General features: G+C 51.1%; 2 protein-coding genes across 3 annotated transcripts; both read left to right on the forward strand.

The window, feature by feature from the left end:
- The first annotated feature begins 406 nt into the window (after positions 1–406).
- COMMD3 (COMM domain containing 3) lies at positions 407–3,962 on the forward strand. 2 transcript variants are annotated; one of them, XM_088058635.1, is made up of 8 exons: positions 407–558; positions 1,485–1,596; positions 1,701–1,764; positions 1,854–1,888; positions 2,169–2,247; positions 2,333–2,389; positions 2,490–2,549; positions 3,598–3,962. In XM_088058635.1, the coding sequence occupies exons 1-8, from the start codon at positions 426–428 to the stop codon at positions 3,655–3,657; spliced, it is 600 nt and encodes a 199-aa protein (XP_087914761.1). In that variant the 5' UTR covers positions 407–425; the 3' UTR covers positions 3,658–3,962. The 2 variants fall into 2 exon arrangements, with proteins under 2 accessions (XP_087914761.1, XP_087914765.1); XM_088058639.1 differs by having other exon boundaries at positions 2,187–2,247.
- Positions 3,963–5,448: 1,486 nt separating this feature from the next.
- Positions 5,449–16,084, forward strand: BMI1 (BMI1 proto-oncogene, polycomb ring finger). The gene is made up of 10 exons (XM_088058629.1): positions 5,449–5,908; positions 10,910–11,043; positions 11,457–11,553; positions 12,269–12,324; positions 12,447–12,497; positions 12,753–12,861; positions 12,952–12,997; positions 13,538–13,636; positions 13,978–14,058; positions 14,143–16,084. The coding sequence occupies exons 2-10, from the start codon at positions 10,932–10,934 to the stop codon at positions 14,470–14,472; spliced, it is 981 nt and encodes a 326-aa protein (XP_087914755.1). The 5' UTR covers positions 5,449–5,908; positions 10,910–10,931; the 3' UTR covers positions 14,473–16,084.
- Positions 16,085–24,111: the final 8,027 nt, after the last annotated feature.

Raw genomic sequence — 24,111 nt, forward strand, 5'->3', positions numbered from 1 at the left:
GGCTCTGTTCCTGAGGATGGGATGGCCGGCAACACATTTTTGGGCTGTAAAGCTTCACACCAACACACGCACGTTACAACACGTGTTGTATTGAGATACAAGCGCTTTAGGGATTTCATGAGATACGAGCACTTTTAAGATTCATTAAGAGCTAATTACACCCTCAAACATGCCCTTGCGGCTCTTCTCCCACGAAAACAGCATCACCTCCCAGGCCAAACCCCGAGGAGCGAGGGGCGACACCCTGGACACGCGCGGAGAGCGGAGAGCGGCGGGAGGCGCGGACCCCGCGGGGCTCCGCGCCCGCGCTCCGGCGCCTCCTGCCCCGCCCGCCGCGCCCGCCCCGCGCCGCCGGCCCCGCCTCGCGCCCGCGATCAGCTGCGCGCGCGTCACGTGGGCGCGTGTCGAAGGTCACGGCGCCCACAATGGAGCTGTCGCCGTACGCGCAGGGCGGGTGGCGGCTGCTGGGCGACCCCCGCCGCTTCCCCCGCCGCCCCTTCGCCGCCCTCCTCCGCGCCGCCTTCCGCAGCCTCCTGGATCACCCGCAGGCCGGGTTGGGTAAGGCGTGGCGCTGGGGGGGGAGGTGCGGGCCGCGCCGCTCCGCGGAGCGCGCAGGCGGGCGCGGGGCTCCGTCCGCCCCCGCGTACGTTTCCGCGTGTCCGCGCTGCGGCGGCCGCTGCCCGCGCATACGGGCGGGGCGGCTCCTGCCCGCGGGCGGCTCCAGGGTGCCGCTGCGCGGGTGTCATCGCTAATGCGCGACCGCTTCATTAAAGCTCCGACCTGTCCCGAATAGCGGGGGCGGGAGGGGTCCCCCCGCGCGTTCGTGTCCGCGGGGTGCGGTACGCTGAGCAGGCGGTGTGCCCGCTCCGCTGCGACCCTGCGGGGGCCTTCCCGCGTGGGCACGTTCTGCGGCCACCCCGGCACGAGGGTGCGCGGCCGTCCAATTAATTTTGTGGTGTTAATGACTCCGCCGCCGCCTTCACGGACGGTGGGAGCCGCCGGTGCCGGGCGGGGGCGGCGGGCGGTCCCGGTGCCCCTCCCGGCCGGTGGCCCCAGCCCCGCTTCTCGCCATTAGGCTGCCGAAGATCGCGGACGGGGCTCGCAGAGGAAATTGAGGTTTTCCTTCTTTCTTACTTCTTTTTTGTTTGTTTGTTTTCCCTTTCTTTCTTTCTTTCTTTTTTTTTTTTTCTTTTTTTTTTCTTTTTTTTTCTTTTTAATGGGAAGGAGATGTAAAGGCGGCGGGCGCTCAGCGCCGCACGGCCCCGCCTGGTACGGCTTGCCCCAGCCAGTGCTTCAGCCCCTCGCCTTCTCCTCCGCCTCCTCATACCTTGCCTACTTGCTCTGCCCTTTCACTCTGAAACACCAAATGTGTTTCATTTTAAAGTTTTTGTGGGAAAGGTAGCGTTCAAAGGGCGAGCAGCAGTCTTTAGTACCGTGTGCTGGGGTTTGGCAAATAAGTGTCATCAGTAATTCATTTATTTTAGACGATCCAGACCTGAAAGATATTGACCCTACGGTATTAAAGCATTGCCATGCTGCGGCTGCAACGTGTATTCTGGAGGCAGGGAAGCAGAAAGCTGACATATCTGCTATAAGGTACTCGTACTTGGAAGTTACACCAGTTTTCTAGCGGCTGTTACTTAAAAGTGTACTGCTGAGTTAATGTTAACAGAAAACTAATAAATTCTTTTTTCCCATAGCACATGCCTGGAAGACTGCAAACTGGATAAAGAGAGAATAGAACAATTTTGCACCGAATATCAGGTTTTTAAACTAATTTTTAACATATTAATTTTTCTCATTTCATAGGAATTTATTGAACCTAGCAAATATATTTCTTTCTGTCACTCCAGAAAAACAAGGATGCATTGGAAATCCTATTGGGAAGGTAGGTCAATCACTCAGCAGAGACATGATTTCTCTTACAATTAGTTTTAAAGTGTCCTGAAAAACACTTCTGCATACTTTAGATGATTAAAGTAAGTCATATTGTTCCATTAAAAAATAAAGTGCATTTTTAACAAACTCTAGAAAACAGCTGTTGTAACTTTTCTTCATTTGGAATTCTACTTTGAAATAACCTGTTAGAGCTTCCCAAGAAGCATTACCAAGATCATGAAAAAGTTCTTTATTGATGGACAGCTTGAGAAAATGACCTTTTCTCTTAGCATAGTTGTGTCTTTCAGCATAGGCAGATCTCCTCTGCATATAACTGATGTGTCTTGGCGCTTGGAATATCAGATCAAGGTAATTTTAACAGATCATGGTGTTTCTGTAGTCTGTTTTAATGCTGAGACCTGGCTTTTTTATATGTTTTTTGTTTTTAATTTAGAACAATCAACTTCATAAAACTTATCAGCCTTCCTATTTGGTGACCTTAAACGTAGAGGTACTGTACTCCCAGCACCCTCAAAGGAAAAAATGCAATTTCATTATATTTTTAAAAATAAAATAGACATTGCTGTTTCTTTGCTTTTTTCCCCCTTCAGAACAGTGATTCAGGATCACACCCAGATGTTAGTTTTAGTTGTACGATGGAGCAATTACAGGTACTTGTTTCCTTCATCATTCTATGCTTAGCCCCAGTTGTGGATAACATCTTGCCAAACAAAATGAAATCATATACACTGTTACTTAAGAAAAAAAAATCCAGTACTGGGGGGAGGGGTAAGAAAATTTTCCATAAAAGTTTTCCAAGCGTATTTTTACTGTCTTTTCAAATAAAGTTGCAAAGTAACTGAATTTAGTTTCGTGGGGAGTGTTTTACATACGTGCATAAATATTTTGTCTGTTTTCATAACTGTAATCCATATGTATATGTGGGAGGAAACTCTTCATTTTCTGAAACTCTGATTTCCCGTGCTTTAGAGAAATGATTAAAGAAGCTGGTTCAGTGATTTAAATGTGTCATGATTAAAAATAGAGAAGGAACTGAAGGCTCTTCAGTGGTGTAAATGACATGTAAGAAATGTCCTGAAACAAACGTTAATCTTTGTTTAGCGATTTAAATGTGTAACTGAACAATAGAGGTATTGTAATGCTTGGAAGTGACCAAACTGTGGAGGATCAGGAAGAGGGTTTGGTGGGAGAGGAAAAGCAAGATATTAAAACTGAAGTTTTACACCTTCTCTTGTTAAATGTGTCTCAAAAGTTGTCCTTTTGTCAGTAATGAGTGTTCCTAGTCAGTTTGCTGGCATAGTGAAATCTGATGTGCTTTGGCTGAAGAATGGTCCTACTACAAAATTGCACTCAAAATATTTTCAGTGTTTTAGAAGTCCATCTTGTACTTCAAAGCCTGAAGCAAATGTCAGCATTAGCCATTGTGGCAATACCAATAAAATCTACGTGTTAACAGTAAAGATCTATTTTAGGAGAAAATACATTTTAAAAAGTATTTTCCTTCAGTTCCCAGTTTTCTGACTACATTGTAAAATACAGAGGTATTTAATTATTTGCTTGCATTGTTCATCAGTTGCAACACTTCTTTGTGCTACAAGGTGCTAGTTTCACTTGCGCCTCTGTATAAAAAAATCACTCTGTTCTACTAGCTGACCTTTTAAAAACATGCTTATTCTAAGACTCTATTTCATCTCATAGGATTTAGTGGGAAAGCTAAAAGATGCTGCAAAAAGTCTAGAACGAGCGACTCAGATGTGATTGAAGGAAGGTGTCAGCCTGCTGAAGCACTTTCCTTCCTAAGTGTCTCCTAAATGACAAATGTCTTTCATCTCTTGATGCAAACTGGGGGTTTTTTTAGTCCTTGGATGTAAATTAAGCAAAGCAACTTTTTTACGTTTGCACTGGGTATTCCTTGCTCATGTAATTTTTTTTTTATTAAGTCCCGTTAAATATCTGTTGAACTGTCACGTCATCAAAGTGTACCTTCTATCTTATTTTGTATATTTTTACAACTGCCACTGCTAATTTTTCTCTCTGATCTAATAAAAGTTTATTCGCGCCTATTGTGCTCTTTCTGTGGATGAATTAGCTGTACCTAAAAGTAAGATGCTAAACCTTAGATCAGCTCGGTGAGGCAAAAGCGCCTTCTTCCCGTGCCGCGGCTACGGCGCGTTTGCTAAATCGCCCGCCGCGCTTTGTCATTTCCAGCTGATCTTAACATCTCTCCTACCATGAAAAGTTGGACCCCGGCGCGGGGGAGCAAGAAAGGATTCGGTTTAATCTTGCGGACCCGGGGCGCCTCACGAAAAGCCGGCAGGTTCCACGGAGCGGAGCCGGGTGGCGGCTCCGGCTCGACGGCGCGGCTGCTGCCAGCATCTCCCGCTCGCCTCGGGCCGCGCCCGGCTCCGCCGTTCTCCGTGGGGCCGCTCGCTCCGCCGGCAGGTGCGGAGGGGCTCCGAGTCGCGGCCCATCCGCACCTGCCGGCGAGGGAGAGCGGCCCCGCGGAGGATGCGCGGCGGCGGCCGGTCTCTCGCCGCGGAGCAGGGCTTTTTCCTCTCCGCTCCTCCGCGCCCCAGCGGCGGGCGGCGTCTTATCCTCGCCGGAGGCGAGCACCGCGAGGGTTTCCCCGGTTCTCTCCCTCCCGCTCCGGCGGCCGTCCGTCCCGCCCGCGGGGTGTGGGGACACCGCGGGTCCCCGCGCCACCGGCTCCTGCCGCCGCCCGGGGCGGGAAAGCTTCCGCGCGGCCCTCGAGGGGACGCGTCGCCTCGACGCCGGCGGCCCCGGGCGGGCGCGGCGGGGCGAGGGGCGCGCGGCAGCGCGCACGCGGTGGCGGAGGCGCGAGGCCGCGGAGCCCCCCGGGGGTCCCTCCGCGGCGGGACGGGGCGGCCGGGGAGGGGACCGCGCAACAAGTGCGCGGAGGGAGGCGAGGGCCGCGGGGCCAGGGTGACGGGCGGCGTGTGGGGCCGGCGGGCGTGCGGGCTGTGGGGCTGCGGCGCGGGGAGGATGGAGAGGGCAGCGCCGAGCAGGGCGGGGGCCGCGGGGCGAGAGCGGGGAGCGCAGCGGCTGAAGGGGAGCCGCGGCGCGGGCGGAGGGAGCGCGGAGAAGGAGGGCGGGAGGCACTGGGGCTGCGGCGGGCGGGGGGAGGCGGGCGGGAGCCGCGGAGCGGGGCCGGGGGTCGGGGCGGGCGGTGAGGAAAAGGAGGAAAAGGAGGCATCGGCGGCGCGCGGGCGAGCGCGTGCAGGGCCGGGGGGAGGGGAGGGAGGGAGGGGGTGGCGGGCGGGGGAGGGGAGGGAGGGAGCGAGCGAGGGGGGAGGCGGAGGGGGAGGAGGCGGCCGGGTTGCGGGATTGGGTCACGGGGAGGCTGCCGGGCCCCGGCGGCAGCGCCGCTAATTCCCAGGCCGCCCTTAAGGAATGAGGCGCCCCACGTGACGCTGGCGGGGCGGGCGAACTCCGAGCCATTTTGGGGACGGTGTCAGTTTCCACTGTGTGCCTTCAGCGTTGCATTCTTCCCTCCTCCGCCCTCCTCCCGCCCGCCCGCCCGCCCGCCCTCCTTCCCTCCCCGGGTCCCCGCCACCAACTATGAAATAACAACAACAATAATACTCGTAATAATAACAATAATAATAAAAGAAGGAACGCGAGAGAGGCCGCGAGGCGGAGCGGGGGGCAGAGGGAGAGACAATGGGCTGGTGGAGAGAGGACTCATCCGGACCGGGGAGACTGTGCGCTCCCAGCGCCTGAGCCGCCCGGGCGGCCAACTCGGAGGGAGCGAGAGAGCGAGGGAGCGAGCGAGAAGGGCCCGCGAGGAGCGGAGGAGACCCGGGCGTTCTGTAACTAAAATGAGCGGAGCGCAGCGGCGGCGGCGGCAATAAGCTTATTGCAATTGACAGCGTCTGCAGTTCATTTCAAGATGGCCGCTTGGCTCACATTCATTTTCTGCTGAACGACTTTTAACTTTCATTGTCTTTTTTGGCCGCTCCGATCATCACCCACCGGCTCCGTTTTCCGGGTACGTATGAAGCGAGGTGTCGCCTTACCAAGGGCGGGGGGCGAAGGGGGCTCGGCGGCGGTTTTCGGCCGGTTTGGGGGCTGCAAAGGGGCGCCTAGGTGTCCCCCGAGCTCTCCGTATGGGAAAAGCGCTGACAGGCTGCTCTAGCCACACACACACATACAGACACGCAGCAGCAGCAGCCTGTGCACTCGCTCGCGTTACGCACCCACATTTGCAAATTTTAGTTCCTTTCTTTCTCCAGACGCCCCCTAAAACCTTTCTGTGCACATGGCCCCCGAGGAGAATATTTATATTTCCCGACCCTGCTGCCAGCCCGGCCCGAGCGCCCTTTGTTTAAAGGCAGATTTTGATTAAACAGGGACGTTCGTGAAATCTGGAGCTGCCTGGGTCAAGTGATTTCAGTCCTCCCCGAAAGAAATGTGTCTGGGGGGGGTTAAAATGTCAGATAACGCACCCATTTTATAGAGACGGAGCCAGCGGGGGGTAGCGATCCTCCTGGGGGGGTTGTTAGGCGCCGGGGCACCCAGCAGAAAATGTTATTAACTTAAGTTGGACAAGTACTTCTGTGAAATTGGATGGGTTGTAAGATGGCGGTTCCCAGTTGTTTCCAATGTCTCCTCTTACATTTCTGCTCTAAATGCTGAACTTTAGGGGTTTGTGCCTACTGGGAGAGGCAAGGGGTGGTCAACGCCGAGAAAGAACTTTTTTGGGGGGTAAGGATAGCACTTTTAATGCGTTCTTGGGGAGCTGGGGCGGGCGGTTTGCTGGAGCCTTTGGAGCAAAGGTGATGTGTCTGCGGGACGCGGAGGGGGGGTGGTGTGTGTGAATTTCTTTTCTCTGGTTGGTATTTTTTTTTTTTCCCTGAGCCCGGGAAGGGTAAATTTACATGAAATCTTTTGTCAGATCTTAAAGATGTCAGGAGTGGGCTCCTCGTGCTGCTTATGGGCAGCACTTGAAAGTTGCTGGTGTTTTCTTTTTATAATTGAATGGCCTTAGCAATTTATAAAGCGGGATGTTTCTGGGTGTTTGATGTAAACATTTGTAAATAATCAGGTAAAAATAAGCAGGAAAAAAAAATCGCATTTCCATAAAAGTGAAGCAGTAACTTTTCAGCCTCCAAAAACTTTGATTCACTCCTCCACTCTCCAGAAAACTCGAAGAGAACCCGGGCATGTGTGCCCCTTTGCAAGCTTGGCGCTAAAAGAATTTTTTTGCGTAGTCTGTAGTGGAGAGAGCAGCTTCTGTTATGGGACTGTCCCTAAGACCAGGGACGTCCAGTACAGTCCAGTAAAACTACTTTGAGTGACTCTGTGCAGCCCGTCCTGGAAACTGAGACTTGTGTTGCACTTTACCAGGGACACTGGTGAAGTCTTGACCTACCTGATCGCTTAGATATTACAAAATTAGCATTGTAGTGTATTTTAAAAAGTAGATGGATTCTGTCTTACGCCTAGTCCCAGGGAGGTGATTTAAGAGACCAGGGTCCTTTTGCACTCTGTTGCCAATATTCAGGTCTTTTCTCACTGCTGCGAGTTGCGCAGAGATACTTGAGGTTCGTGTGTCTCATCTGAAAGAACTACTGTCCCCTCCTTTAAAACATATGCGGCCATTCTTAAGCGAAAGAGTAATAACAGGCTCGATAGTACAAGTGGCTCTAGCTGATAATGGGTGAAGATGTAGAATGAAGGCTGCTTTATTCCTGATGAGAGTTTTCTGAGAGGAGATGGGTACAAAGTACACAAACCTACCCGAGCGATGCTTCTATTTTTTATGTATGTATTTTCTGTTAGAGACCTGTCGAGCAAGGTTTGATAGCTTATTGCCTTTATGGGATTTTTAATAATGTAGCTGATTCTTAGCAGGAGAATGCACTTCTGTTTTTCTTCATTTTGACATAACTTGTTTGAGGCCTCTGTATAATCAGTTGGCTGGCAGTGTTTACTTCTAGCAGGTATTATCCACATATATTTTATGTTTAGTTGCTCCATGTGTCAGTGTGTAAATATATATTGTCCCGGCTAAGAGGCTGTTTGTATTTCTGTGAAGTGTTGGCATTCACCGTGCGATCAGCAGGAGCAGAAAAAACATCTGAAAGGGTTTCCCTCGTACCAAGATATTGAACCCAGGCTGCCGTAGTAAAATGTGCTGCGTTCATGTTACATCCCCGCAGGCACAGACACGCGTGTGCCTGTGCGGGTCGCTTTTGGGGAGAAATTAGGTTCCTAGTTCAGCTCGCTGGGGAAAATCACTGATTTTCAAGATAGCTCATAGCACGTTGAAAATGTTTTAACTTTGGGCAATAAATAATCCGCATTTAGGGGTTGCTTCGACAAAACAGGTTTCACGGTTGAATTTAATCCCCCTCCATTTAGGAAGGGGCTACGCCTGCGTGAAATAAACGCGTTAATGTCTTGAAAGGTTTGTCCCAGTCTGTCAGGGCTGGGAAGGAATTCTCGGTCAGCCGACTTGTGTGACCTCGGTCACTGCTGGGGTATTTTTTTTGGTTTAGATATTTATGAATTATAAGGTAGTGACTTGAACAAATAAAACACAGAACCGTGAAAGCAGCCTGTCCATATGTAAGTACCTAAAGGGAGTCCAGAGCCGCCGGCTTCAGGGCGCTGGGTACTTCAGAGAGGCATGCAGAAACTCCGTCTCTGCCTTTTCTGGGAAAAGCAAAACCTCGGTATCAGTTTAAAAGGAAGAAGCGGAGGGTCAGGGACCCTGGAAGCGACATTTAAACCGCAGTACAATGCAGCGGGGGTCTTGCTTTCCCGCACTGTGCTGGGAACAGCTTTGGGGACCTGGTCTGGCTTGGTGCTTCTGGAACTTTGCTTTTCTTTGTGCTGGTCGGCTATGGTTTGATGTTGGGGGGTTTTATCTGCTGTTCACTCGAGGGTTCTCCTGCAGCAACAAGAGAAGTTTCCTGGTCGGGGTCGCTCGTTGGCGCTGTGCACACTTCTGACGAATATTGTACCCCTGTCCTGGTCAGTTTGGCTGGCGTTCAAAGCTTTTAGAAAGCTTAGCTTAGCCCTTTCTTTCTTTTTTTTTTTTTCTTTTTTTTTTCTTTTTTTTCTGCCTAACATTGAAGTTTGCGAGTAGGCTGCTCGCATCTTGAGCATACGGTGCTGCGGTGAGAGGTGGCTCTCAAGCTCTGCCTCGGGAGGAGAGGGAACCAAGGACAGGAGCTGGTGTGCTGGGAGCACTGACCTGGGGAAATTAATAGCTTGTACTGGAGCAACGTTGTTACTTTACATTTTTCAGGATCTGGTTGACAGAAAATAATTTACTCTACAATTGACGTGGCTGACAGGGTTTTTTCCCCGTGTGTGCTTTTCCCTTTATCTGGTATTCCCTCTCATTTTAAACAGCGTGTATACATGTAGCGTTGGTGCCAGTGCATCCGATGGGGTTTCATGGGTTTCAGACTATGAAAATGACATTTGTTTTTCACTCTTGTCTCTGCATTGTGTTGACAAGGTGTTGATTTAGCTTTAGGAATGATCTGGTCACATGGTCCTTCGCATGTTGTCACTAATGTACCGTTTAAAGTCGGTTTGGGCTTTTTCCCCCTTCTCGGTGTGCTTTATTGCTGAAAAGGAGGGTTACTTGAGCATCCGGAGACTTGTTTTCTCCCGTCCAAGCACCTTACTCTGGTGATGTAAATCTCCTTACACCTTTTGCAAAACTTTGCACCGCGCTTGCCTCGTCCGCGGGATGATTTTCAAACAAGCGTCAAAAGGTGGGAGAAGGAAAGAAATAGAAAGAAAATGAGTTGGGGGTGAGAGAAAGGTAGGAAGGAGAAAAGTGAGGAAAGCAGAGAAGGAGGAAGAGGGGATGCCGGCGCGGTGGAGCGGGAGCTGGGGCTCGGCACCCCACTGGTGGTGCAGGGGGCTCGGTCCCCGGGAGCGCGGCGCGGTTCTGCTCGCCGGAGGGAGGGCGCGGAGGGGGAGAGGAGCTATCTCAGACCAGCTCCTCGCACCGAGTCGACGTGGAGAGAGGCCCCTGAGAGGATCCGAAATGGCCGAGGCTCGGGAGGAGCCTCTGGCACTCGCCTCCGCCAGGCTGAGACCCCAAAGCCCGGGGCCGCCCCCGCCGCCCGGGCTGCCCCGCACCGCGCCCGGGCACCCTCCGGGCTGTGGCACCCGACCCCGCCCGGGCCGCTCCCGCCCTCCCCCTCCCCTCCCTTCGCAGCCGGGCTCCCAGACCCCCGCGGGCTCCTTGGCTCCTCCAGCCCCTCCGCCAGCCCCCGGGCCTCGCGTCCCACCCCCTGGCCGGGCCCGGCCCGCCCCGGCCCGCCCCCCCGGCCGCCCCCCGCCCGGCTCTCGTGTGTTCCCAGCGGTGGCAGGATGCCAAGTGTAAGTGTAAGTTGCTATAGCAACCCCCTCGGAGAGCGGAGCAGATCCGGATCGGCACCGAGCCGCAGCAGCAGCCGCCCGGACCCCCCCGGCGGGCCGGCCCCGCCGCCCCGGTGCCCGGCCCCGCTCCGAGGTGCGTGTGTCCCCCCCGCTCCGTCCCTCCCCCCGCCGCCCCTCCCCGCGCTCCGGAAATGCCAGGGCAGCCGCACCGGGAGGCGCTGGTTCCCCTTTGTGCTGCTCGCCGGCAGCCCGGTGCCCGCCGTGTCGCCCCCGGAGCTCCCCGCCGCATCGCCGCCGAGCCGCCCGCGCAGCCCGAGCCGGCCGGTGCCGCCGTGCCGCGGGAGCGGCCCGTGCCCGCCGGGGAACGGCGCGGTGGGTGCCGCGGAACGACCGCCCCTCCGCGGGGCTGCGCCCAGGCCGGCCCGGGGCGGTGCGGTGCGGGGACGCCCCGCCGGCCTCGGGACCGGCCCTCGCCCGGCCCCGCGCCGCCGCCGCCTTCGTCTTCCGCGCTTGGTCTTCCTCTGCGCCGGGGGATGCGATGCGATGCACGGGGGAAGGGGATGCGCCGGACCGCGGCACCTGGGACGCCGCCGCGCTCGTCCCCGCTGACCGGTCCTCTGTGTGTGTGTGTGTATTTCAGAGCCGCTCCTCGCCACGCCAAAATGCACCGAACAACCAGAATCAAAATAACCGAGCTAAACCCCCATCTCATGTGCGTGCTCTGCGGTGGGTACTTCATTGATGCAACGACCATCATAGAGTGCCTCCACTCCTGTAAGTACGATCGGGCGCTCCGCGCTTTTCCCCCCCGCCGCTTCCCTCCTTTCCCGGCATCCCGGGAACACACACACAAAAAAAAAAAATCCCCCAAGCCCAAATCCCCCGAGGGGCTCGGGACCGACGCCGTCCTCCTCCCCGACAGGAGGGGAAGTAGGTGTTCCAGCCGCGGTGCAGATTTTCTGAGGACGGCCCTACGGTCTTTGTTAAAGTAATAATATATGTACTATAAGCGTCTCCTTTTCATGGTAATTGCAGCTTATTTGGGTAGTTGTTTAGCTTAAGCAGCGTGTTGCTGACAATGGACGATTTGCTCTAGCTTGCATAGTTTAGAAAATCGCACCTTTATCTATGCATATCTGAGCGGCACCTAGGAGCATCACTAAAAGCCTGTGGTGTTTGACTTACAGTCTGTAAGACCTGTATCGTGCGTTACTTGGAGACCAGCAAGTATTGTCCTATCTGTGATGTCCAAGTTCACAAAACTCGACCGCTTTTGAATATAAGGTAGGAGAAAGTTGCGCGCTGCATCTCTCGTTTTGCTTTATATGGGAAGACCAGCAGTAGTCGGTGTCAATGTTATCTCTAGGTCTGCAATTTAAATCTGAAAGGACTTGTCAATTTACAAGCTACCTCGTGTTTATGTGCTCTCTTTGGAGTTCCTTCACTGACTGAAACTGAAGATGCCTCTAGATGTGAGACAGAAAGTTTTTGTTGGTCTGTTTTAGCATGCACCAGTCACTGATGCCTCTTCCCTCTCCCCCATTCCCCTTTATCACCCCGACAGTTCTTGCCTCTGTTTTCTGTATCTCCAAGACATGCATCACTCCAACCACAGGTCTTAGTCATGAATACTCCTGCTGCAACTTCCCAAACTAAGAGGCAAAAGCCTTTAAAATATCACCTGCCTTTCAGAAACTTTTTTGTTGTCAGCACTGAATTTTGCTCTCTGTACTTTCTAGGGAGGACATGTAGTTTTTAAGGCCTTCCTTCAGTCTGAGAGACTTTTTCAATTGTGGTAACATGGATTCTGGTTCAGGGCGGTATTTAGAGCAGAGTTAGTTTGATTACAAGGTCCTGTAAGTTAACTTTTTATGACTGGCTTCCCACTTTGTAGAAGATGCCTCATTGTTGTGAAAGTTTATAAGTGAGGAGCTGCCATTTGGATTAAAATATTGCTTCATCTGCTTAATTTTATGTTGTGGGGTTGTTCTTCTTTCAGGTCAGATAAAACTCTCCAAGATATTGTATACAAGCTAGTACCAGGCCTTTTCAAAAGTAAGTAGTTAAATCAGGTATTTTATTAAGAGCAGAAAAACAAAATCAGAGCTGCTATCCTATATCAATACTGTGAGTTACAGAGTAACTACTAAAAGAAAAATATATGCTTTTCCATCTAGATGAAATGAAAAGAAGAAGGGATTTTTATGCTGCTCATCCGTCGGCTGATGGTAAAAGCTTCTCGTTCGCAACTTTAATATGTGTAGCATTGAGCTAGATGTTTTACTGTTTCCTTCTTAATTTACAAGTGATGTATTACCGTCACAGAATTTTAAAAGTCAGCATAATAAAAGTTTATTGTTTTAACAGTCAGGTAGCTTTCATTCATTATCTTACTGTGAAGATGTTTTTTCTTGTTACTGAGAATTGCAATTCTTCCTGATTTGAATTTCAAAATGTAAATTATCGTGGAAATTTCTGTGCAGCTGCCAATGGCTCTAATGAAGACAGGGGAGAAGTGGCTGATGAAGACAAAAGAATTATAACAGACGACGAGATAATAAGCTTATCCATTGAATTCTTTGACCAGAATAGGCAAGTTCCAGAATGGCAAAATTTTATGTTTACCTATCTGATAGCACCTGTATTTATTATTTGTTGTAATTGTATAATTTCTTCTCACAGACTGGAGCGAAAAGGAAATAAGGAGAAAGAAAAATCAAAAGAAGAGGTAAATAACTTTCCTTTACTCTAGAGGAAACATATCACAGACACACACAACTTTGGGGCAGGTCTGTAGCTGAGAAAAATATGTAGTTATGTGTATCTAGAACAAAGGAGGCACACCTACTGTTATGGTACTAGGTACAGAAGAGGTGAAACATTTTCATACAGCTGCATATGCAGCCAAGTTTTTAAAATTAAAAATACCTGCAGTATTATTTCTAAAGCAGAATATGATTTTCTGTCAAAGTCTGGGAAAATATGTAATAATTTATTAAAAAATAATATGCATTGCATAGGTACCCTAAAAGATACTAAATATGATACAAATATTTGCATACATATTTAGTTACAATTTTAAATTACTTTCTCTAGAATGGTAATTGTCGCTTATTTCCAATTTGCCCTCCAAAGACAGCAGGCACTGTTGTATTACAGTTCATAATTTAGTAAGGTGCACTTTTTTCAACATGAAACGTTAGAATACATCATTGGTGGGAGTAATTGCTCATTCTCAGTAGACTGATTTTCTTTACTATGCCACTAGGTGAATGACAAAAGATACTTGCGCTGCCCAGCAGCAATGACAGTGATGCATCTAAGAAAGTTCTTGCGGAGTAAGATGGATATACCTAACACTTTCCAGGTACCCATGGGGAAAGAGTGATTTTTGTTTGTTTGTTTGCATTCTTTGGGGTTTCTTTTGGTATGACTCATTTTCTCATTACAGCCAGTCGCAGCAAGTGGTAGCAGCCAAGTATTTCTGGTGTGTGCCATACGTTACTTGGTTTATTTTTAAAATATCTGTCTGTAGAGTTCAGTGACACTGTAATTTTTTTAGTGCTGTAAATACCAAAGTATTAAAAAATTGCTCCTTGATGTATTTGTGATATCTGTGACAGTGGGGCTATTTTTACCTCAGAGCAGTCATGTGCTAGGGGTAAATGCCTGGATGCTTCTTAATGTAAGGGTTTGTATCTTGCGCAGATCGATGTGATGTATGAAGAGGAGCCTCTGAAGGACTACTACACCCTAATGGATATTGCCTACATCTACACCTGGAGGCGGGTGAGTATTTCCAGCATGCTCCCAGGAGGGTGCAGGTCACGGCCTGGGCAGGGCACTTACCAGGGTCTCCCTTTTGCTTTGCAGAATGGGCCTCTGCCCTTGAAATACCGCGTCCGACCTACTTGCAAGAGGATGAAGATCAGTCACCAGAGGGAAGGGTTGAACAACAGTGGGGAGCTGGAAAGTGACTCTGGGAGCGACAAGGCGAGCAGCCCAGCAGGAGGCATCCCCTCCACCTCCTCCTGTTTGCCCAGCCCCAGCACACCAGTCCAGTCTCCTCACCCCCAGTTCCCCCACATCTCCAGCACCATGAATGGCACCAGCAGCAGCCCCAGCAGTAACCACCAGTCCTCCTTTACCAACAGAGCTCGGAAAACATCAATAAATGGCTCCTCAGCCACTTCATCTGGTTGATGTGCCAACCAGGCTACCACCCTTGCCCCTCCTTTATATAGATCTCTCCATGCCATTACAGCTTTATAGATGCTAATCCATGTGACTATCATCCAAATTGCTTTCTTTTGTAGTAACACTGAACTTGGCTATAAAAGGCGGACTAGGTGACATTCAGGATGGACGTTAATGGAAACGCAAGTTTGAAATGTAAATTGTTTTCAGAGGACTGGGAAGCAAACAAAAGTTACACCTTCACCTGTTATGAATGATGTGGAGTTGTTTCTGTCCCCATCATCTGGAGCCAGGAGACTCCAGAAGTCAATACAAATCCTGGGAAGTAGTTTGTTAATCCAGACTAACTCCTCCATTGCGTTCTCTTTGATTGTTATTGTTCTTATACTGTTTTGTGAACCTGTAGAAAGCAAGTGCTTTTCATCTTGAAATCCAACAAAATTGAAAGAATATGCATAGAAAAATGCATATATGTAGCCATGTCACTGTGAATAACAATTTTTGCGTATTAGCCATTTTGATTCTTATGTTGCATCTTTTACTTCTCTGTTGCTGCGCAGAACCGATCAAAAGAAAAGTAAACTTCAGTTTTACAATCTGTATGCCTAAAAGCGGGTATTACCGTTTTATTTACTGACTTGTTTAAATGATTCGCTTTTGTAAGAATCAGATGGCATTATGCTTATTGTACAATGCCATATTGGTATATGACATAACAGGAAACAGTATTGTATGATATATTTATAAATACTATAAAGAAAATATTGTGTTTCATGCACTCATGATATGGTTGTTAAATTTCTAAACTGGTTCGACCCTTGCAGATGCCGCCTGTTTGAGCTTTGCTCATACTGCAAGAAACACGTTGTGTGTGAGAGCTACAGTATTGGGAAAGCACATTCAAATCTCTGATAACCTGGAGGCAATTGGCAATCTTAAAAGGATTTTACTTGCTTTGTCTTTTTTTTTTTTTTTTCTTCCAAGTGGAATATTTTTACTTTACCAAATGTTGAAGTGATACAGTGAAAAAAAAAAATAAATCAAGGGACATGGAAGTTTTAGACCTGTTTGATTACCTTTTTATTATTTGGTGTGGTGGGACTGTGTTTTTAAAAGCACATGGAATCATTATAGAAGCCATAAACTATTTGATATAAATTTTAAGGAACCAGCAAGTGGCTGGATGAAGGCATTTTATCTAAATTTGTTTTAATATATATGTATGTGGTACAGTACTAACTTCATTAAAATTTAACTGGTACTTTAATATTTCCAATAAATTGTGGAGAATGCCTTCTCTTTAATGGCCTGCAAGTAGGTGCATTTCATTAGAGGCTTCTAAGGGTGGGGTTTTTTCAGTAGGAGGAACTTTTCCACCATAAAATATGAACAGCCCAGAACACTTTTCAGTTTGTGCTTTGCTTTGGTCGAACTTTGTGTGTGTTCATCACCCATCAGTTATACATTTGTGAGGGTGTTTATTCTATATGGATATTGTTTCATGTTTGTACGGAAAAATTGTAGTTAAACATTTCATTGTCTCCAGTCTGCAAAAGAAGCACAATTCTTATTGCTTTGTCTTGCTTATAGTCATTAAATCATTACTTTTGCATATAAATTGCTGTTACTTGTCCTGCTTGTTTTTATAGACCAGGTGATTGCAAATCCTCCACAAGGTTATTGCTTATTGATGTAAATGTCTTGTTAAACAAGAGTTGATATTTTTTCCTGTAGTAAACATGTACAGTTCAATTTCAACAGTAAAAACTTCAGTTTTATATACACGAATAACTTTCATTTATAGCTGATCAAAGAAATAAATAAAAGGGATAATTCATTGAAAAGTAGCAAATTACCTCTGTTGATAATGTGGTGTTAAAGCACAAACATACTGTTCTCATGGGAAGTGTTTCTGGGTGTACCAAAGATTTTAGTGAACAGCATAGTATAGCATGCTAAAATAACAAAGCGGGGGAAAAAACCCTCTAGAATTTGTAGTGATTTGCTTTGGTAGCCTGTCTTGAAAACATTCGCTGTTCTTTATTTGACCCCTATTTATTCTTGAAAATAAGCAAATGGTGCATCCTCACATCCCAGTCAGCCACAGGTTTTACCTCCTATCTGCTCAAACTTAGCCCCTGTTAAACTGCACTATCTGGGAAGGGAAGAACTTGATTTTTTTTGTGATAGCAAGTGCCGTGTTCTGCCTGTGCTACCCTGGATTACTTTTTAAAGCTTCAGTAGAGCTAAATACGTTTTAATATAAAGATATCTCTCAATGTGACCGAATGTCCATCTTGACACGATTGCCTCAGCTACATGAGTGAATCACACTGTAGTGGTTGAATTATTTATCCCAAAAACCAGCGCTGAACCTGCAGCAGAGGCTTGTACGTTAGCACACTGATCAAAATGTGCTTAATTTTACTCGAAATAGCAGTTAATCACTGCTGCTAGCATCAATACGGAGCTATTCTCGGTCTTTGTGGAGTGCCCGTGAAGCACTCTGCAGTGAAACATGAGTTGGTTATTTCCCTTCGAGATTTACTGAGCTCTTAAAGTATTTTCCACATCTCCCAATTTGACATCTCCTGTGTGAACAAGAACAAACGCTCTAGTAGCTCTCTTGCCGAGCTGCAAAAGCCGCCGAGGATGTTTGTGCTGCCATGTGAAACTTTTGGTTTGTTGCTGGCCCTGTGCAGATGGCACTGCGATGCGTATATACTGCTAAGCACAACTGGGAGGACGATCAAAGATAGCATCTTGGTGTTCTACTTGTGAAGCTGCTATGTCAGCCTTCCCGGTTTCACAATATTTTCCTTTGCATATACATAGTGACAGGTTTTCCTTTCACATGTACCTAAATTCTCCCTGATAGGAAAGAAATCTCCTCTCGGTGCAAGTAAGGGGAACCTTTTCATTATCCGACGTTGCGTTTATATAGATGGAAGGATAAAGGCGAAGTCTGAGCTTGTTCAACAAGCAATCTGGTCAAGGACAGTGGCAGGAGTGGTCTGTGCCGGCTGGAAAAGGATGTTTTTCTGCCTTCGTCTGACCAAATTTTCTGCCCTGTTTCAGCTGCCTGCGGCTCCAAGCAGCGCTTTTGTGTCCGGCAAGAATGGGGACCCAGCCTCGGGGAAAGCAAGAGAGAGGGAGCAAAAAAAGCTCCATACGCTTCTGGAGAAGACGGATAGAAACAGAGAGACGGAATGCAGAAATAGGAAGGGAGAGAAAAAGGAGCATGACGAGTTTGCTGAACCGAGATGGCTGTCCCCCAGCACTGACCACTTCTCTCAACAACCTGCGCCCCTGACTTCCAGAAAACCGACTGCGGCGGGCGGGTACCTCCGGCAAATTTCCGACACCGGCAGCGTCCCGTGGGCAGGAGAGGGAAGCGGCGGGAGGCACCACCGCGGCGCCGGGGACCCGGGCGGCACCGGGGGAGCTGCAGGAAAGCTCCAGCCGTGAGAAAACGACGCTACTCGATTTTTGAATGATGGGGGGCACAGAAACCCGACGGCGGAGGCAGCGGCAGCGGCGGGGGCCCTTCCCGAAGAGGCGATGCCTTTGGTCCTCTGGCCGCTGCCGCCGGGCCACCGCCGTCACCTCCGCCGCCGCACCGCTGCCCCAGGAGTCGCTTATTTCGCTGGGGATTTTCAAAGCGCGGCCAAAGCAAGTCTTGCCATGGCCGGTACAGGGGCGAGCTCTTCTTCCTTCCGCCTCCGCCAACCATGCTCCTCTTTTCTTCTTCGACGCGGCCCCGAACCGCCGGTTCCTTAGCCCCGGCGGCAGAGTGCTCCTGCCTTCCAAACATCACTTCTGGACTGTTCATCTCTCACCACGCAGGAACTCCTGCAGTTCCGATCTTTGCCACCAAACTGGCTGACGACGATCGGGTTGTCTCGTCGGGCCGGGCTCCGATTTCTGGCTACGGAACGGGGCGGTCGGCGGCGGCCCCCACCGCAGGCACCGCAGCGGGAGGAGGCTTGCGGCTGCCCCGCCGAGCACCTCGCACCCTCCCAATTTTAAAACGGTGAAATTCTGAGACAATGTTTACTCAGATAAGTGTTTCCTGTTTCCGCTGTTAATTTTTAACGTTCTTGCTCCTACTCTGGGTACTTGAAACGGATTTCCTTTATTTTACTATAAACAGTTTATTTTTCATCTTTTCTGCCAGGCTCCTACCCGGAGGACGCCTGGAGAAGAACCTGCCCTCACTTCCCAAGGGCTGCGGATCTCCGCTTTCCGCAGCTCAGTGTCGTTGCCTCGTTCCGGGAACTCCGACCCACGGCTGGTTCGTGTTTTATTAACTCAAGGATGGCAAGGATTCTGGCAGCGAGGATTTTTTCCAGCTCGCTCCTTCACTCGCTTTCCCCGCGACCAGCAGAGGAGTCCGGCCAGGAGAACAGAAAAACTTGTAAAGCACGGTGTGGACCAGGCAATTCTCAGACTCGCCGTCTTTGGGGATGGGATATTTGTATTTATTTAACACTGATGATGTGGGTTAAAGACAAAAAAAAAAAAAAAAAAAAGAACACCATCAATGTCAGTAACGGGTAGAGCATGAAGGACACGTAACACCCACGGCAAAGGAGGTTTTCCTGCCGGGGTTGGGCAGGGAGAGGGACTTCCATCCCCGGTCGCTGCCGCGAAGCCGCGGCCGCGTCGGGCAAGACAGCGGCAGTCTCGGAATGGCCGCGAGTGGCGGTGCCGGAGGCAGGCGCTGCCCCAGGGGTACGAGGAGCCCGTGGGCCTCCCCGCCGCCGGCCGGGCGGCCGCTGCCCGCCCCGGGAGCCCAGCCGGGAGCTGCGGTTCTGCCGCGTTTCTCTCCGCGTCGCCTCCGCCGGCGGGAACTCGGCTTCTCGGGCCGGGGTGGAAACGTGGCGCTCGGCGCTGCCGGTGCCGCGGGCGCGGCCGGGCCCCCGCCGGCTGCCCCTCCACGGGCGGGCCGCCCCGCTCCGCGCCCCCCGCGCCCGGGCAGAGGCCATCTTGCGCCTGCGCACCTCTCGCGCCCGCGGAACTTCCCCCGCGCCGCCAGATTCGAACGGGGCTGCGGGGAGCGGGACCCGCGGGGGCACCGCCGGCAGCTCCGCTCCGCGCCCGGACCCTGCCAGCGCCGCCCCAGCGGCCTCCGCCGGCGGCCGCGGTGGGTGCGCCGTAACGCCTTTGGCAGCTCTCGGGCCGTGCCGGGTCCGGCCGGGGGTCGGCGGGCACGCCTGGCAGGCAGCATCCCCGGCCTCAGCCGCCCTTCGCTGAGGGGGTAGCGGTGCCGCCTCAGGCTCCGCACCGTCCAGCGTCCGCTCTGCCTTTCCCCGACTCCTGGCCTTTAGGGTGCTCCGGTCAGCCCGGACATCTGGGGATGTGCGCAGCGGGACGGGAGCATTCCGGGTTTTCCAGCCGCGGGGCGCCGCGGTCCTGTATCCCCGTCCGCCCCGCCGCAAGCACACGGCCTCCCGCTGAGCCCGGTCGGCACCAGCCCTTCCCGGGCATGGTGGGGCCTCGGGGCGAGCCCACCTCCCCGAGGGATAGGAGGGGGTCGCGGTAGCCATTTGGCGTATTTATTTTCATGGCCCGCAGCTGAATATCGCACCTTGTCTAGAGAGACAAAGGGCTGCATGTTCCTATCGCCGGGGACAGGCAGATCCCTTCCCCGTTCCGAACGCCGATGCTCTCAACGGTATGGAGGGGGTACATTTCCCGGGAGCGGCCGGGTGAGAACTCCCCAGTGGCAGGGAGGCACTTTTTAATATCAGAGCAGCCAGCAGCCCTTCCCCCTCAGCACCCGCCACCGGGCTCCGCGTCCCCGCTGCCTCTCGGCCACCACATCCCCGGTGGAGGAGGCCGAGGCCGGGAGGAGCCGCCTCGCATGCTGGGGCCCCCGCTGAACGCAGGGCTTCCAGGCACTGCTGCCAGCGGTGGCATTTTTTACTCCTCCTTCTCCATGTGCTGGGGATGCTCGAGAATTGCCTTCCCAACGAGGCACTTTCTGATCTGTGAGATAATATCGTGCAGCTGATGGAGGCCTCCGAGGTGAACTGAGTCTACAAAAAATTAATAAAAAAACCAACCCCAAAACAAACTAAGCAAACCAAACAAAAAAAATTCCCCCAAAACTCAAACACAAAAATCAGAAAAAAGCCCTAACAAAATAACAAAAACCTCCACGCTCCACCAAAGAACCCCCAAAAAACTCCACATACACAATCTCAAAACTTTGAGAGGGAAATAAGGAAAACATTTCCAACAAAACAAACAACAAAATAAAAACCAGAAGAAAGCCCAAAAACCTGAAATCAATATACCCAAAAACCTGTGCTAACAGGGTGCTGAAAGGAAGGTGTTGGCATGGCCAAGGTGCGGGGATGCTGAGCGAGGGATGCCCCTGCGAGGCAGCTCTCACTGCGGGGGGTGCGGAACCTGCGCACGCCCTCCGTAGGTTCCCGACACCGGCAGCGCGGAGCGGAGCTGGGGTGCGCGGTGCGCGGAGCCGCAGTTCTGCCCGGCCGACGGGTGCTTGGATGTAGCCGGTCGGGACATGTCCCATCCGAAGGGATGGCACTTCGGTTTCTAGGCTGGCTGCGAAGGGCGAAGGGCTGAGGCTGGAACCCCGGGGGACATGGCGCTGCTGCTCCCCGGGCTGGGGCTGCGCTGCCGAGCAGGCGGGGAGAGCCCCCAGGCACGGAGGAGCTGGCAGCAGGGGGGACGGGTGGAAGGGAGACAGGGGCTCAGCGCCGGGAAGGATGCCTACAAGCCATGAGCTGCCATTTTGTCTCTTTTAAGAGGGCTGGCTTTCCCCTGTCTTGGAGCGCAGTGTGAGGCGGTGGCAGCATCTCCCTTCGCCCTGCCCTCCTCGGCCGTCCCGCAGGGAGGCAGCTCGGGGCGCACGGGAGGTCCCCTCGGGAAAGCGCCCATCAACCCCAGCCTTCCCAGCCCCGGCGCTTTCCCTGCCACCTCCGCCCTAGGTGCTCGGGGTTTGCAGGCTGTTCAGCTGATTTGTTGCTAATAGCAACCACACGACAGCGATTTGCAGCCTTTGCTGCTGCCAGCGCCTCTCGTTACACCTTCTTCTGCAAAGCGGGCTAGAGTCGTCTGGCTGCTGCCTGTCCCCACCCTTCTAACCGCAGCAGCCAAGGACAATAACGGTGCAGGAGGACGGGACGGCCTCGGGGCGAGCTGCGGGCTCCGCTGGGCACCGCGCAAATTTGGTTCTTCCACATCAAGAGCTAAATACTGGCTTTCAGCCGCAGCCGCGCAGGCTCCGCGCATTTCGCATTGTGTGGTAGCATTGTTGAGAGCTGCAATTCGACCGGCGCGGGGGGGGGAGAAGCGCTGCTGGGTTTACATATGTAGATGCGGGCAGCGTTCAGCGCCAAGCCAACACTCACCCTCCCCCGGAGCATCAGACACAAAGGAAGACCTCGTTCCTTTCAAGTCCCCAGAATAAATTAAGCTCCGGCTTTCAGTTTTGGAACGTCCCAAAAATATATATTTTTTTTAATGGCACTGCACAGGCGCTGACGGTTCCGCAGGAAACCAGAGGTGTAACCATATGCACGTGGTAAAAAGGGCTCAGCCCTACCAGCTAATATTTCCTGGTCTCATCCTGCAAGTCAACCTGACATGTTTTGCCTTTTTCCGGTTTATTTATCCCTTAAAATGTTTATTCAGCCTTTCCTAGGGTAATGGTGATGCACCAATCTCCATTAGCCAAATCTCTACCATTTACACGTTTACAGTTACAAATATCTGCTCAAGTGCCAGCGTCGTCCTCTTGGGTGAAGAAAAGGAGAAGTCCTCCTTCTAGTGCTTCTGAAGTGCCTCGACGTTTCTGTCTTCGCCTCACAGAAATAATTTACTCTTTAGGAAGGTCTTACAAACTAAACTCGCCGCCGAAAATCCGGAGAGGGGACCCCAGAATGGCGTGAGTCCCTGCAGCCCCGAACCAAAGCTCAGGGAGAATAGAGAGACAACTCTCCATTCCTACGGTCTCTCTGAAAGAGTTTTTGCTAAAATCAGGTAATGGCACAGCCCAATTTAAATTTTAAAAAGAAACTATTACAGGTTTGAAATTAATTTTAGTAGAGGCTATATGTGGAGTTGGAGATTCTTCACCCAGTGTACTCTTTTCGAGAGAGCTCTTCAGTTGCCTGCATCCTATTCACTCCCACTAACCTTTCCACGTTAAAACTCCTGGCTTTTAAAAACCCAGCACTTCCAACTCCGATCCGTGGGAGAGTTTGCGCGTTGCTTTTCCCACCAAATGAGCTGAGTCGTGCAAATACGGGATTAGAAGCCTTAATTTCTGTAACTCTATGAATATCTCCTCGACTCCTTGAACAATTTGCCAGGCGTGTGGCAGGTGGAGCAGACCCTCCAGAGGCAGATGGGGCTACCCAGGTCCCCGCCGATGGGCGCGGGGGGCGGCCGGGGGAGGTTCGGCTCCAACCCGGTTGATCCGCAGCCCCGGCGGGCGGTCCCGGGGGCCTCCCGAACCGCTGGGGAAGCCGCCGCACCAAGGCAGGGGAAGACCTCACCTTTTAATGGCCGTCGTGCAGTTTTAAGCCGTAGTGGAACATCCACGGCTTGACCAGCGGGGCATGAGCCGTCGAGGGGCAGGGAGCCCCGTCCTGGACCGGCCACCCAGTGCCATTCCAGCTGGGGGGTCTTGCCGGGGAGGACCCGGCGGCTCCCGGAGCTGAGTCACCTGTTGCCTCGCACCCGCGGGGACGAGTCCGAGCCGGGAAAACCCACGCCCTCGGCACACCTCACCCCCAAAAAACCCCAGGAGCAGCTTCGCCCTTCCCCGTCTTGGGGAAAATGATGCTTCCCCGCCCCGTTCCGGGCGCATTTCCGACTGAATCAAAGTCTGAGATTAAAGAACACCCACCAGAAAGAGAAGGCACATTATTCATTTGGACAACTGTTGCCTATTCCCCTGGTCTCCGGTTTATTTTTTAAGCTGACGTGTGCGGTAACACAGTCATTACTAACACCACCCGCTTAAGGATACAGGTTTCCTACTAATGAGCACCCCAGCAGCAGGCAATAAAGTCTCACAACTACGTCATTTCCATAAATGATTTTCCGTCTTCAGTACTTTTGCGAGAACCGGTGACATTTCCGTAGACCGCATTTGTATGGTGTTTATTCCTCATTATTATTATTAACCATGTGAACAGACTTAGTATCAAGCACGAAGTGTAACAGCAAGTCTTGGTGGTACTCAGGGTGCGTTTTGTTGTTCCTTATCTAAACATTAGACTTAATTAGACAGATAAATCAATTTATCTGTAATCGACACATCTGCTTTTTTTTTTTCCTTTTTTTTTTTTTTTTAACCTCTGGAAGTAATTAATCACCATTTGTTTATTTTTTATTTAACTTAGGAACAGAAATAAGTATAAAGAAATGTGTTTAACAGCTGTTGCCTTCTCAAGTACACATGGTGATAATTTCCCAAAATATTTTCTGTGGCAAACGACCTTCTCACCAATCTGATTTTATTTGTCTCCTTTATTTGTAAAGAATAGCACACCGCCTGTTTAATTTGTTTGTTTAAAGAGATATTTTTTTCCCGCACTAAATACTATTGGAATCACGTAGCTCATTTTAGACCAGGATATTGTGTATGCTAACCCCACTCTT

The sequence above is a fragment of the Pseudopodoces humilis genome, chromosome 1 (genome assembly GCF_049639895.1).
Source record: "Pseudopodoces humilis isolate 2021_Gansu_Grassland_sample_001 chromosome 1, ASM4963989v1, whole genome shotgun sequence".
NCBI lineage: Eukaryota > Metazoa > Chordata > Aves > Passeriformes > Paridae > Pseudopodoces > Pseudopodoces humilis.